The sequence below is a fragment of the Centroberyx gerrardi genome, chromosome 15 (assembly GCF_048128805.1).
Source record: "Centroberyx gerrardi isolate f3 chromosome 15, fCenGer3.hap1.cur.20231027, whole genome shotgun sequence".
NCBI classification, from domain to species: domain Eukaryota; kingdom Metazoa; phylum Chordata; class Actinopteri; order Beryciformes; family Berycidae; genus Centroberyx; species Centroberyx gerrardi.
Genome location: NC_136011.1, coordinates 14098096 through 14113090, shown reverse-complemented (window position 1 = coordinate 14113090; position 14995 = coordinate 14098096). Strand labels below are relative to the sequence as shown.

The 14995-nt window shown below is 44.3% G+C and overlaps 1 protein-coding gene across 2 annotated transcripts; it reads right to left on the bottom strand.

Moving 5' to 3' along the window:
• Positions 1-115: 115 nt before the first annotated feature.
• On the bottom strand, positions 116-14809 carry arhgap22a (Rho GTPase activating protein 22a). 2 transcript variants are annotated; one of them, XM_071913141.2, is made up of 11 exons: positions 14641-14809; positions 14294-14393; positions 8165-8361; positions 7114-7201; positions 4038-4166; positions 3713-3923; positions 3477-3609; positions 3304-3377; positions 2793-2914; positions 1547-2612; positions 116-1435 (listed from the first exon to the last, which is right to left on the bottom strand). In XM_071913141.2, exons 2-11 carry the CDS (start codon positions 14343-14345, stop codon positions 1216-1218), a joined length of 2292 nt encoding a protein of 763 aa, XP_071769242.2. In that variant the 5' UTR covers positions 14346-14393; positions 14641-14809; the 3' UTR covers positions 116-1215. The 2 variants fall into 2 exon arrangements, with proteins under 2 accessions (XP_071769242.2, XP_078145049.1); XM_078288923.1 differs by lacking the exons at positions 14294-14393; positions 14641-14809 and having other exon boundaries at positions 7114-7284; positions 8165-8199.
• Between the last annotated feature and the right edge of the window lie 186 nt (positions 14810-14995).

The window sequence follows — 14995 nt, the reverse complement described above, 5'->3', positions numbered from 1 at the left end:
AAAAAAGATTTAGTTTTTCTGTATTTGTGTATTTATTTATTTATTTATTTCAAGCTAGGAGGCGGCTATTGTATGTAATGTACATTTCATTCAAAAGTACTATTTATATGCATTTTGTTTTTTGTTTCTTTGTTTTCTGTGCAATATAATTCATAGAATAGTATAGGTAGTCAGTGATTGATCTGTACATTTTACTGTAGATGTATGTAAGTTTTCTGAGAGTCAGAAAACTGTTTGCTACCTGCCATGATTACCTTTGGATGTATTTGATGGCTCAAATTCCCAACCTATCCCATTGCCCTTATCATGGCTGGGCACTCTCCCTGACTACAGCCAGGCAGTAACCCCTAGCATCAGCTCCCAGAATGCATTTTGGGGATTGTGACGCATGACCCTTCCTGGGCTGCATCTGAACAGGCTGCTGTGGCTTCCTCTCCTAGTGGTTTTCTCTCCTCCATCTCCTCAAAATAGAAAAGATAGGATAGTCAACAATGCATGAGTTTTCTTTGAGCAAATCTGCTTTAGTGTAGGTGCAGTTAGAGAAAAGGAGAGCAAGCCATTCAGCACTATTGGGATGATGCTCTAGTCTTCTGATGGTTTGGCCAAACACTGACAGTGAAGAGTTAACCTGTTGTGGTGTACTTTGGTAAGGCCAGTTGTGTGAATTTTAGCCTTTGGATCTGAAATTGCCTCACTAACAGACCAATTATAGGAAACAGAAACTGTCTACCTTCAACTCCGGCAAATAAAAGAGTTGAATTTTAATGTCTCATGGTGTTGTTCTTTTTATTTTCAAGTTGACATTTCTTGCAAGAGTATGAGTGAAAAAGGGAAAATGAACAGGGATTTTACCGAGTAAAGTATGGGAAGACTGTACCTCATATTTATCATAAATAAGGCTTTTCCTGGTCTCTTATATAAGGAAACATTCAAAAAAATTATCAGCTACATGATTTATTATGTATAATATTAAGGGATTTTATGGAATGGTAAAATGTGTGAAAGTTAGAGCTGCTTGGTCCGGAGGAGTTCTAGTTTGGCACCGGCACTGGTTAGTGTAGGCACTAGGCGGCCATGCTAGAGGGGACACAACAGCAAGTAGTACTGCACTAGAGGTATTTGGTCTTCAAAGCTTTGGGGCTGGCTGGTCCTTCTCCCAGTAGTCGAGTTCCCCAGTCTCCTCTGATGGACCAGATGAAGGCAGGTTGGTCTGGTCTAGTTGGTCCGTGCTGTTCCTGTGGTTAGATCTCCCAGGGTTTTGAAGAACTCCTCCATCTCCTTCTGGAGGAGAATGTTCCGGTTCTCTGCATCTTGATGAGCCCTCTCCGAGTTCCTGAGTCGGATCTCCAGCATGTGGAACCTCTTCTTCTCCTGGTCCAGCTCCTCCTCAAGGCGGCAGACCTGGGACTGGTATTTAGAACAGGACTCCTCCAACCTCAAAGAAGAGAGGGAGGAGAGGTAAGTATCTGCATGAATTAATAACAGCTCACACTGATTTAAATTAGTTAAATTAATAGATGAGCTATGACAAGTGATTCATTCTTACTTGCGGATGCAGGTTTCATAGTTCGTCCTCTGCATCTTCAGTTCCTGCTTGAGCTCACGTACCAGGTTGGTGAGACCCTCATTTCTTCCTGACCCCTGGTCCGTGGTATCATCCCCAGGTTCAGCCTCGCTGCCAGCACCGATGCTGCTCACACTGTGATCCAGAGCGTTGGTACTGTCCTTTGCCTCTGCGGGTCTCTCTTGACCCTTCCCTAATCCTGACCCCTGATCACTTCCCTCTGGCTCAGCCAATGAGATCTCAAAGGAGGTCCAGAGGGAGGAGGTGTCAGCAGGCAAGCTCAGGCTGGAGGGAGCAACTGTAACATTGTCATAGGCAGACAGTCTGTGGGATTGGAGGAGAGCTCTGTGAGAGAGGGTTGCGCTTGTTGGAGAGTGAGTGTCTTCAGCAGAGTCTCTCTGGGAGTCTTTAAGTGTCTCCTTAAGGGAGAGGGTGGACTCCTTTAGAGACAGAGTAGAGTCTTTCAGTCTTTCTCCAGAGGAGGCAGTGCGCCTGTGAGCTCGCAGAGACGACAGGCCGTTCATCAGCCAGTTGCTCCCACCAGCTGCTGACACATCCCCTGCAGATCCCCCCATTTTTCCCCTCGGCCCCCCAGGCCCTGCCCCGCCCTTGAAGGAGCACCTCCAGGAGGGCAGGGCTTTGGACTGTTTACTGGGGCTAAGGGCTACTCCAGTCCCAGCTTTCCCCTCAATTTTACTATCTATTTTCCCATCCACTTTCCCCTCTGTCTTGCCTTTCCCCTTCCCTTCAATCTGATTATCTTCACCCTTCTCTGGGGCAGTAAGGGGACTTGGTTCAGAGTGCTTAGTCTCTACAGATGGGCTGGAGGATTGCAGGTCCTCTTTGGGGGGTTTGGAGCCGGAGCCTGAGGAGGGACTGGGTTGGGGGTCAGCGTCTTCTTCTGCGACCCATTCCACCTTGCACCGTTGGGCAGGGCTCTGCTGTGGTTGTGTGGGAGTCTTGGTCTCTGTTTCGGGCTCCTCCCGCTGGTAGAGGCGGGAGTGTTCACTGATCAGCAAGGTCATTAGGTGCTGCACCTGGGAGCTTCCTGTTTACCAGGACAAGGAAGGACACATATACACAAAAATATTATAAATTTGCTTGAAACATCAGTGTTCATATTGCATGAGTTGTTGAATGGAAGTCTTCACTCCTATCGCTCCGTAAAAGCAAATTAACTACTGATTTTGCAATAGATTAATGTTTGTAATTTGGCGTGATTCTCTACCCTCCATCATGGTGACTGGATCCTCCACTCTGGGCCGAAGGATATTGGGTCCAAACACAGTGGCCAGGTTCTGAACACTCATCTTATTCTCACTGGAGTGGGACTGAACTTCATCCAGAAACCTGACCAGACAGAAACCAAACAGAGAGTAACACTTATTAAAAGGATGAAAAGCCCTTAAATCTTTTTCACTCAGTATAAATCAAACTCTCATGACAAAGGGCACTGAGTCATGATTCTGTCATTGTGTGGGTGGACTGGCTGATGATATTAATAGAGATGCAGGCGGCAGAAGAGACGCAATAGACTCATACAGACAGACTCAATCAATGTGATGCCACTTCCCCTGATGACAGCAGGGACGTAGGTGTAAGGAAAGTTATTTATTTCTCTGTTATGACAGGCGGTAAATCCTCATTTGTCAAACATTAAATGGGAAATAACAGTAAAACTGTTACTCACATTAGTGAGCATAAAGCTGATAGGAGCAACAAAGACAGTGCTTACTTACTTGCAGATGTATTTAAGGAGGTTGTAGTTGACCTGAGGAAGAGCTTTCACCTGCTTGCCAAGCTCTATGATGCCCTTGAAAAAGAAAGAGACATATGTTTTAATTGGAAAGGTGATAATTTGGAAAAACACCCAATAAAGTGATGGTGGCTATAGTGGGAGAAACATACTTACTATTTCCTTATCCTTGATAAGCAGCTGAGCGCAAGAAAGGAATTGTGTGTATTTGGAGAAGGGGATTACAGGCTCAGGCAGCTCCCGTATGTAAAGCTTTAGCAGTGACGCCACTGTGTGGACATCTGTGGTACTGTAAGAGAAGGACAACAGCATAAGAGGGAGAGAGAGCGTTACAGAATACAACCCAGTGGGGAATATAGAGTATTATATGACATGCTGTATCATTCCCTCACCTGTCAAACACTGGCTTCTCACCACGGTCAAACGCATCCTGCAGCTCTCGAACATGATTGGTCTGTCCAGGGGCCCTGAAGAGCCCCTCCTCCTCAAGCCCTCGCTCACGTATGAAACACACGCACTGTTCCACCAGCACTGGGACTAGTCGCTGGGGGCCACATTGGCCCTCACACAGCATAGTCTCCTCCAGGTGCTGCCCAAAGACACCTGTAGCCACACAACACACAACACCTTAAAACAGATTACTGTGTGTATGACGTGTGTGTACTTAAAGACATGCATTTTTGTTTGTGTGTGTGTGTGTGTTTAAGTACATCATACCTCCTCCGAGTGGGGCCCATATAGCTCTGCGTATGGCTCTGACCCATTCCTCCATGTCACTCTGAGAGTTGGCCATTAGCAGAAAAGACTCGTGGCTGATACCTGTTCGATCTTTTTCTCCACCTCCCCCTGAAAACACAACCACATCACAATACTTGATGTGGATCAGTGGGATAAAATGTCAGTAGAAATAAGTAATACAACTCAAAACCACTGTGCAGCAAATATGTGGAATCATACATAGAGTTAATACCACTTTTGCTAATTATTGCGCTGATTACATTTTTGATAACCTTATTAGCTCCAGGACCCCTGTAAGGTACAAAGAGACAGCCAGTCAGCTCCGTCTCTCCCTCTGGGTGCACACAGCTTGATACCACCCGTTTTGACATTTCAGTCTAGCTTTGAAGACACTATGTAAAATTCACTCCCTTCATGAGACTTTGTATCACTTGCTTTTGAAGAGGCGCAAGTACAACTCATTTTCAGATGGAGTTAAAAGCATCAAAGCTGCTATTCCTGAAATGTTCCATATTTCAAAAGCAATCCAAAAAACACTAGATGATGTAAGTAGATTTGCTAACGGTTGCATACGCTTTGCTATGTATGTAAGAGTACCTGCATTCATTACCAAGCCCTGCGCTGTGGTGCATAGTGTGTTACTGTGTGTGTGAGAAATGACCCAGAAAGACCGGTGTTCCCTGTGGACACCAGCAACTGCACCATGCCTCTCACTCAGCCTCTTTTCCATTCCCATCCAGAGCCTTTTCCCCTCTCTCTCTTCTCACTCTGTTATTTCTAACAGACTAACTCTCTCTCCAAGGTGACACTGGATAACACTTCACACTTTAAACACACACATACACACACACACACACACACACACACACACACACACACACACACACACACACACAGGCAACACACCCACACGCCCAGTCTGCAACAGGGATAGCAGTCTCTGCGTTATTTTTACAGGTAGAGCTGTGCAGACCTGCTGATGATGCAGTGTGCTCCATTTTCTACAATGCAGTCCTACCCATGAACACCAAATGATCACATGGCTGTTAAATTTATTGACAGTCATGTGATTTTTAACCACTGGATATGTGTGTTTTAGGCAGCATTTCCCCCATGCTGTATGTGCATGTGTGTGTGTGAGGAGCATCATGCACTACTTTTTTATTGCCACATACAATAGATTCCCCAAAGTGGAGATGGTAGCAGGGGGACAGAGAGACAAGCAGCATACCTACATTGTCACACACAGTGCAATCAATAAGTTTGTTTCTGTGCGCAGTGTTTCTACGAGACGGAGGCTTGTTATACAGTATGTTTATCCATGAACTGTCTCTATCAGTGGCACATTCCATTCTGAGCAGCCATTCACTTTAGCTACTGTGACTGTGAAATTATACACCAAGACCCTGTCAATCCTGGCAACAGTGACAAAAAGATGACTCCCACCAGGTAACAGAAAACTGTTCAACAAAAATGCAACTGATAGAATGATTTTTGCATCTTTATGTGTTTGTATGTGTGTATTTGCATGGTCTCTGGTATGGACATACACTTTGACATGCAACTTAACCACACAAAACAATCACAGAAAGGGAGAGGGAGAGATGTGCAATAATCCACACCGCTGACAAACTATTCCACAGTACAATCTGCCTTCAAAGGTACCTGAGCACAAGGAGTGCTAAAATATATCTACAATATTTCCTCCTCTTCAATAATTCAAGCTGAAAAAGATGCACTGTACTTACTGCCACCATTAATAGAGACCCCACCCTCAGGATAAACCGTCGGGGCGTTGGTGAACTTGCAGCAGCTGTGGCCCATGTCGGCTCTATGGCAGGTGAGAAAACAGGGGCTACAGCTGAGCCGTGCCAGCTATCCACAAGCCTTTCAGAGGAACGGCTGCTTGCAGGTGAATCTGTGCCAAGGTGACACAAGACGCCATTCCACGATGCAGAACCAAAGAGAGGCATTACCATGACCGCCACTGGCTATGCACACTCTCCCACATCCATCGTCCAACTACTTAATGTCTGTCTGAGAAACAACATCCAAAAGTATATTTCTTTCTTTCTTTCTTTCTTTCTTTCTTTCTTTCTTTCTTTCTTTCTTTCTTTCTTTCTCTCTCTCTGTCTTTCTGTCTTTCTGTCTTTTCTTCCTTCCTCTCTTTCTTGTTTTCTTCCAAGCTGGCCCTCAAGTCTATGTGCATACTGTACACTGCTCTGACCGTAATCATGCCAACCCCACGCTGTCAAGAGCAGCAATGAATAAAGCCATTGTTGAACTCTCAGACACATGGCCGTGGCAATCACATCCTTTCTGCTGTGCTTTACATTTTATGCATGTGTTACGGCCTGTGAGTCCCAAAGCTACTGATTCACTATTATTTTTCCATTTATTGCACTGATCCTAGGTCAACAAGGTTTGCATAGACAGTCTGTTTAGCTCTATGTACGGTATGATTACCACTTCAAGCACACACAGAGACACTTTAGGTCTCTCACAGCAAACCCTTTATCAGATCAGTGGCCTAGTGGTTACAGTGTCAGCCCTGATATTGGAGGGTTTGGGGTTTCATCACCTGCCGAATCATACCAAAAACCCATGGGAGTCAAGTGTGGCACTTGCCATACCTTAGACTTTGATCTTAGAGTTTTTATCATTACAATGGAGAGCAAAGACCAAGCAAAAATCACCAGAAATGTATTTGGAAGCCATATATAAATATAACCACATCAGGGGAGCATTCAGGTGGTTTGGTGACCTACATATATTAATTTATCATATTGACCTTGTCAGTCATCAGTAATTACTCCAGCTGACCACAGACATTTAGGCAATGTAAGAGGGTCTAGAAGGTGGTGGCAAATGATATTAGATGGGGAGACTTTACCATGCTTTAGGGTTTAGTGAAAAACCGCTGCAAAAACTCTGCTTGGCACTCAGCATTAAAGAGATGAACCAGCTTGGCTTGAACAAGGCTTACTTACTTAAACAACAGAGGCAGACCATCACCCGCCAGGTGAAACCTTTAACTGTCATCATGCCAACTCACCTGGAACAATCTCAAAAAGGTGGCGACCAGGCTCATCCTGATTGGCAGGCAGCTCATTGACCTGGCTGCCTTGGAGAGGAATACAACCCTGGGGGAGAGAAGGGGAGGAAGGGGTGAGACAGACGGACAGACAGACAGACAGACAGACAGGCGGGCAGGAGGAGGAAAACACTGGTACCAATGTACAGTGTTCAAGGGCCAAACAAGAAATCAATTAGTGGCTCTGGGATGGGATGTGTAGTGCATGTTGAACATTATAGACTCTGAGTACGCTGGGCTCTGGGCGTCCGTCCAACAGAGGGAAGTAATGATGATGGAGGGACGGATGACTCAGGGAAACATCTCTCCATCTATTTATCCCTCTGCCACTTCCTTATCTACTTACATTTCTGATCCCTCCAGCAATAGAGAGGGTCAAAGGTCATCTGCTAAGTGCTCTGACAGAGAATACAGCAGGACCAGAGGGCAGCTAGTTACCACATTATCAGACAGGCAGACAGTTTGGCAGGGCAATAACAACACACTAGAGCTTTAATGGACAGTGTGGAGATGCCTTAATGGAAGACATTTTTTTTTTTCTTTAAAAAAAAAGATTTCTTATTTTTTATTCAATATCCCATGTACTCTGGAAATTTCCAGCTAGAGTTTGACAGCAAAAATATAAAGGTTAGACCATGTCACAGTAAATGTTGGCCTTTAAAGATCATGGTCATGTAGTTCAGACTAGTGCTTTATTTGACTAGAGGGCTACATGGACAGAAGTTATTTCGTCATCTGAGTTAAAAGAATCAATAAGCTATTTTCAGAGTTGGAGAGCACACAGTGGATCGACTGGCCCTAAGGCACAATCAGATCAATTCATGAAGCATGAATATACGTCAGGCTCTGAACCAGAATTAATCCAAACATACACCAGTGGAGCTTCCTGGGGCAACAGGTGACATCAAAAAACTGTTTTCCTGTCTTATAGCAGCATATGTCTTGTATGAGCTTTGGTATTATTAAACATCGTAGCTGATTTTCTTTCTCCTGGGTAACGTGTGAGCTTCACCTGTGCCTTGGTTTCATCCTGGTCCTTGTAGAAATACAGAGCCTCGGTGCGAAGGACAAACCAACGCAGCTGCCAGTTCTTCATGATGCTGCGCTGTCTCTTCAGCCAGCCAGACTTCAGTGCCCTCTCCTGGTCCAGAGGAGAACAGGGCCTGGAAACCCGAGACAGCTCCCCCAGCACCATGCTCTTGGACCGGGCTGGTGGGACGGACACACACACACACACACACACACACACACACACACACACACACACACCATACACACAGAAGGAAAGAGATGGCAGGGGAGTGTGCAAGATTAATAACATTGGAGTGAGAGAGTGAGAGACGAAGAGAGAGAGAATCGCAGAAAGAGAGAGTACATGTTATTTTGGGATTTTCCCTCTTTGTTCTCTTCCTATGATTCTACCAATTCACCCAGAGAGCATCCAAAATCATTATTCATAGAAGTCTCCCTTGGGCAGAGCTAAGCCCACAGCCTCAACCATGCATCCAGATTTCCTCTTAAAATACCAAGCCCATCTATCAAGGCATGGGCCTCCATTTAGCAGCGAAGAAATGAATGAATCTATCTATTCCAATAGATTTTTATCATGTGTTTCAGATATTAAGTAGGGGAGATATTTCCCATCGCATTGTTCTACTCATAGAGGAGTTGTGCTTTGGATCAGGTTGCACATCTCCCATAACGGACTGATTAACAGCATGGATTATGTATTAGCATCTGTATGCCAATGGTATAGAGCAAGCACAGCGACAGTAGAGCGATCCCTAGGGAGTAAGAGAGAGAGAGAGAGAGAGAGAGAGAGAGAGAGAGGGAGAGAGAGAGAGAGGAGAGAGAAATCAATGGCTTCTTTTTTCCTGTTAATTGCATCTCGCTTTCTGCTGAGGACAGCAGGGGTAGAGAATGGGGCCTGGGCTCCATCTCTCTTTCTATTTCTCTCTCCTGTTCCCCCCCCCCCTCCCCCCCCCCCCCCCTCTCGCTTATCAGCCCTCTGTCTGCTCTTCTCATTTTATTTCTCTCCTTGCTGGATGTCCTTCATTTGCAGAGTCATGATTGCTGGGAAGGGAGAAGAGAACACGTGCTGCAGTCATTAACAAAACTGTATGCTGAACCAGGCAGAGCAGGATCTATAAATACAGCGGACATGGCCAGGTCTCATACACATCTTCAACACAGGCAGGAAATCTCAGAGAGGAACTGGCTTTTTTTTTTTCCGCTGTCAGTGACCCAATGCTAGTGTGCAAGGAGGATTCTCAGTTCTTTGTTGGAATAATTCAAGAAATGTTTTGCTACAAATCATAAAATGTTACCTGATGTGCATTGCTTTATATAAAAAAAACCCCATAGATAATTACATCCACAAGTGCCATTATTTTGTAAGTTCACAATGGGTAATAACTATAAATAATCATAATGACCAGAAATAATTTTATCAGAATAGGTGTCACATTTTTCAAATGGTGGATATTTAATTTTGGATCGAAACGCTTCAATTATTCAAAATTATTTAGATATTTAAGTATTATATTTAGATATTTAAGATAGATAGATATTTAAGTTTCATTCTCACAACCATATTAATGATCATTCTCACTATCAGTGACAACAGTGCTTTTAATAATATATTTGATTCATAATCATTTGTAATTAAGGTATGTTATACTACCAGCACATTTGGCCAAACTCAACCTCTAATTTTTGGATAAGGTCTCATCTATGATTAATTAAGTCAAGAGGAAATTATAAAATGGCATGAATATTTTAGTGTTCTTCACAGTGCCGCTGCAACTTGCTCCTTTTTGCAGCGTACTCCAAAATGATCCCATCTCGTTGACTAAAACTCTTCATTATCAATTGCCCTAGAGTCCTTATGTTTAGGATCATTCAGCACAAGGGAGAACCGAGAGATGCCTCAACCACAACACCTGTTATCACTTTCCTCTGTGGTAACCGTGCATCTGTCGGCGCAGAATTTTACTGATACATCCTGACTGTGCTATTAGACTCACACTACCGCCCTGCTTTAGGATTCAGGTCTGATATACCAGCTTCTGAGGACAGAGCTAGCTCTCTGATGCTGTCTGTATTTTGCTCTGAGTGATGGTGTATAAAAGGGTCAGAGTAGAGCAGAGCTGGGAATCTAATCAAAGGAGAATACCATTATAGCAGATGAGAGATGGCAAGCACACAGACGTGGCAAGCACACTGAAGTGGCTGCTGCGCTCTCCAACTGTGTGCATGAGGAGAAGGACAAGGTACTTTTCCTTCCCCATCGTCTTTTATGGGCTTAGTTTCACTGCCGATAGAGAAGAAGACTACTACCAGGAGAAAAATCACACGCATACACACACACACACACACACACACACACACACACACACACATACTACAGGTTCAACCAATATGGGCTTTTGAAGGCTGATACTGGTACTGATATTTTTGGATTGAAACTGCAGTTAGCCGATATTTTGTGTAAATTTGAGCTTTTTCATGCCAAAAAAAAAATCTAAAAAAATTACAAGGACACAGTGTTTCTCCCACATTCGTATTCTTGGCAGGGTGGGAAAGCCTCTGAAATGGCATTTAGACCACTGGACTCTAAAACTCTCCGCTGAAACCCATACTAATCCAATTCTTTCAGATGGGTTAGCAGTTCTTTGGATGAGGCAGGTTTCATTTCAGGATCGTAGGACCCTCCCAACGCCAGCCTCGGTGCCTCCCTCCACTTCTCTAAGTCGCTGTTACAAACCCACCGAGCCACCTGACAGCCCACTCCAGCAGTCCAGCAACCATCCACTATGGGGAGAACAGCATGTGTTTATTTTTTGCATCATAATAAGCTCAGCGCCAAGAGCCGGTCGTGTGATTTACAGCTTCCATATTCATCTCGACACGGTCATGTGAGAGGCATGTATGTGGTGTCCAGACTTCTGCGGTTACTCGAGGACTTTACCCTGTGTTAGAGGAACTATGTTTGACACCCAGCTGTTGTGATTTACAGGAGTTAGTGAGCCCCGCATTCCTCTCACCACCTCCGATGTAGAGTCCATCACCTGCTCAAAAACCACACCACCTCAAATCCACAACGAATGCCTCCGTAAACCATGAGCAAATAGAGGTGCGCTCAAACCAAGCTCTATGTCTTCATGTCTAAACGTGCCAAGTTTACCATTGTTAGAGGAAGAATTACCCTTCCAGCAACCATTGTGCATTACAACCCACAATATCTCCATCAGGATGAAATCATCCAGGAGTGAGGAGTGTATAATGGAGGGACACTAGGTATTACATCATCCGGTAATAGAGCCTGTTAAGTCTCATTGGGCATTGGATACACCGGATAAAGCCTATCTTCAACACTTCCGATCACAAGTAAACTCAGTTCACTGCCAATAACAAATATCATTGGGAAATGGATTGACACTCAGTGATTTTACACTGGGATGGCGCTGCAACACCTTTTTGATGTCATTATCAATAAAAGCGGCAACAAGAACACTGTCTACTGTTACACTATCACAAAGAGAGCAGGACAGACACACTGTGGAGCCGCAGAGAGAGCGAGAGCGAGTCAGAGAGAGGCAGACAGACTGCAGAGAGGGCAGAAAGAAAAGAGACAGAGAGCAGGGGAAGAGAGAAAAGAGAAGGATAGAGAAAGGGGAGGAGGGACTGTGCTTACCCCGGCGTGCCTGTTTTATCTTGGGGCTCAGCATGGTTACCGTTGCTGTGCTGCTCCCTCTCACAGAGACATGTCTGCATCCCTCTGTTCACACACTACTCTATTCCTCACACACACACACACACACTGCCTCTCGCTGCTGCCTCGCCCTGTTACTCCTCATCCTCTTCGAGCATCTCTCTCTCTCACTCCCTCCTTGTCTTGCACTTGGACTCTGTCTGATAACACACACACACGCTCACACACGTTAACACACACACACACACTCTCTTCCTCCCCTCCTTCTGCTCCTTTCACTCCCCTTTCTTTTCCTCTCCCCCTCTCTCTTTCTCTCCCTCTGTCCCACTGGCCCAGTGTGCTGCTGTTCTCACATACCTAGACCCTGCCCACTCTCTCTCTCTCTCTCTCTCTCTCTCTCTCTCGCCCTCTCTCCTTCGCTATCTGTCTCTCTGCCTTCTGCTGCACACTCTCAGTATCAATTTGTCACTGTCTATAAATATGTCTGGCTGTGTGTCCTCTGTCTTGTCACCCATTGCTTCACAACATCTATTCCCCCTGTCGCTCCACACCGCCTTCCCATTCCCTCCGTTGTCACCCTCAGTTTTTGCATAAAGATTTGATTATGGTTCAGTCTGTACCTGAGGTATATTTTCAGATCAATACACTTGATTAGAGTGATTACATTTTTAAATGTAATTAAATGCAGGGCAGCTGACCATGGCGTTGTATTGTCTGTATCTGTAAACCAGTGCAGATGTGTAACAAACCACGTGGAACCCCAACAAATTTGGGTGGATCTCTGTTCCAGTCTGGAAAACACAACAAGTTGTATGACCCATATACTTAGTATCCTGACTCATTCCATCTAAACCCTATAGTCTGAGGGGAAATGCCACCCTATACAGTCAGAGCAATCTGTACAGTGAAAGCAATAGGACTCCATAGTGTGATGTTCTTGTTCCTACTGCCTGGTAGCGTTGGACCAGATGCGAAAAAGCATGGAGAGACTGAGTGACAGTATAGAGGTGGAGAAACGTCTGGAAAGGACGAGCTGACTGAGCGGTCTTCTGGGAATACTAAACTACTTTACAGCACACATAAAAACATCCAGTCGATGACAGATGGTATACATTGTACATATTGCCTTTGTAAAGGCTTTTTACATAAGTTACAGAACATTAAACCATGCCTTTATCTTCTCCTGCTTAGACCAGTGGTTCTCAAGCTGGGGTTCGGGACCCCCCAGGCGGTCATGAGATACTTTTGGGGGGTTGCAGAAATGATTCATGGGATAGGAAAAAAAACTATGATAAAAATCTAAATTTTTTTTTTTACTTTTTTGTTGTGAAATACTGAATAGTTTTCAGCCTCCTCTGATAATCAAATGAAATGACCTGAAAAGGGAAAATCATTCTTCGGTTGAACTGTTCATTACTCTGCATATGCAGCCTGTGATGGGGGTTGCGAGATACGCATCGCTTCCTTTTAAGGGGTCACAAGCCAAAGAGTTTGAGAACCACTGGCTTAGACTACTGCAACTCCCTCTACTCCTGCCTCAGTCATAAGTCTTTCTCACACCAGCTCATACAGAACACAGCTGCCAGGGTTTAACAGGTGCCAAATGTAGAGACCACATTACCCCGATCCTTGCTTCTCTTCACTGGATACCTATCATTTACAGAATTGATTTTAAGATTCTTCTGATCACTTTTAAAGCTTGTCTAAGTCTTGTCTGGTGCCTGCCTACATCTCAGAACTTTTAACCCCATATGAGCCACAGTGCAGCCTGAGACCTTTGGGCAGAGCTCTGCTGGCTGTTCCTCAGTCTAGACTGAAAACAAAAGGTGATCGGGCATTTGCCATTATAGCCACTAAACTGTGGAACGGCCTGCCTGAGGATATTGGGCTAGCTAACTCAGTGTCTTCTTTTAAATCACTTCTCAAGGCACACTTTTATAGACTGGCCTTTATTTTCTTGTCTTTAATCTTGTACGTTGTGCTTTGTTCTGTGCTTTGTTTCTCTCACTGTCTGTAAAACACTTTGTGAACTGTGTTTTTAGAAAAGTGCTATATAAATAAAGCATTATATATATAAATACTAATAATATAATATTAATAATAATAATAATAATTAGTAGTATTCGTATTAACGATAATGATATTGGCATAACTTTGGCAATGAAATGTTTTGCACTCTCAACACATTACATTATAGCTTTCATTAAGCGCTCATACTCTGATGATTAACAGTTGGATGCATGATACACAGATACATGGAGAGGATCCCTTGGCAATAAACAGTGCTTAAGTATCTTCAAACGAGAGCTTCGCTTGAAACGAGTAGACAGATAGCCAGCCAGGTTGATCACAAGCAACAAAAATGGGACATCAGATGACTTGCTATCATCAATTAAATCTCAAGACAAATTGAAAAGTGAGCTTTACCTGACAATCTCCTTTGTATGTCACTGGTCAGTGAAGTCCTGGACGGTTTCATAGCTGTGTATCCATCTGCACAGTGTATCCATCTGAGCTGGGGCCATTTCTGGAGCCAACACAAAAACACACACAATCTACACAGTGGCAACACTGAAACCTCAGTCTTATAGTTAATTGATAATTGCTGAGAGACAATCAAATGATGACACTCACATACCCAAAGAGAAGGGGCTAGTATAGTTGCCATCATTAACACACCAATGACAGCAAGTCTGGGGAATGCTGATGTAAACAGGCTCTGCTACAAGGAAGCTATGTCAGGAGAGAAAGACAGTCATGCGAGTATTACTTACCGTGTGATCTCAGACGGGCAGACCAGATGACTCTTAGTCTTCAGCCATTCTCTCTGTGTGCCACACAAGAAATACACACATCACACAGTCTCCGGCAGCTGCCGTAATAGGTGTCGCCGTACTAAGACTAATGCATGTGTGTGTGATGGTCTCCTGCTGTCTCCTTCTCTTCAGAATGTTCAGTCTGATTCTCACTCAGGAAGTGCGCTGCCCTGACAGAGAAGTGAAATCTGCTGACCTCTAAATAAAAACATTATGAGTTTCCTCTCCAGATATTATTACTGTACACAGCCCATACTTACACCAGAGTAAAATACAACGCTTTGTGTCACTGTGATTTGCCTATGTAAAACAC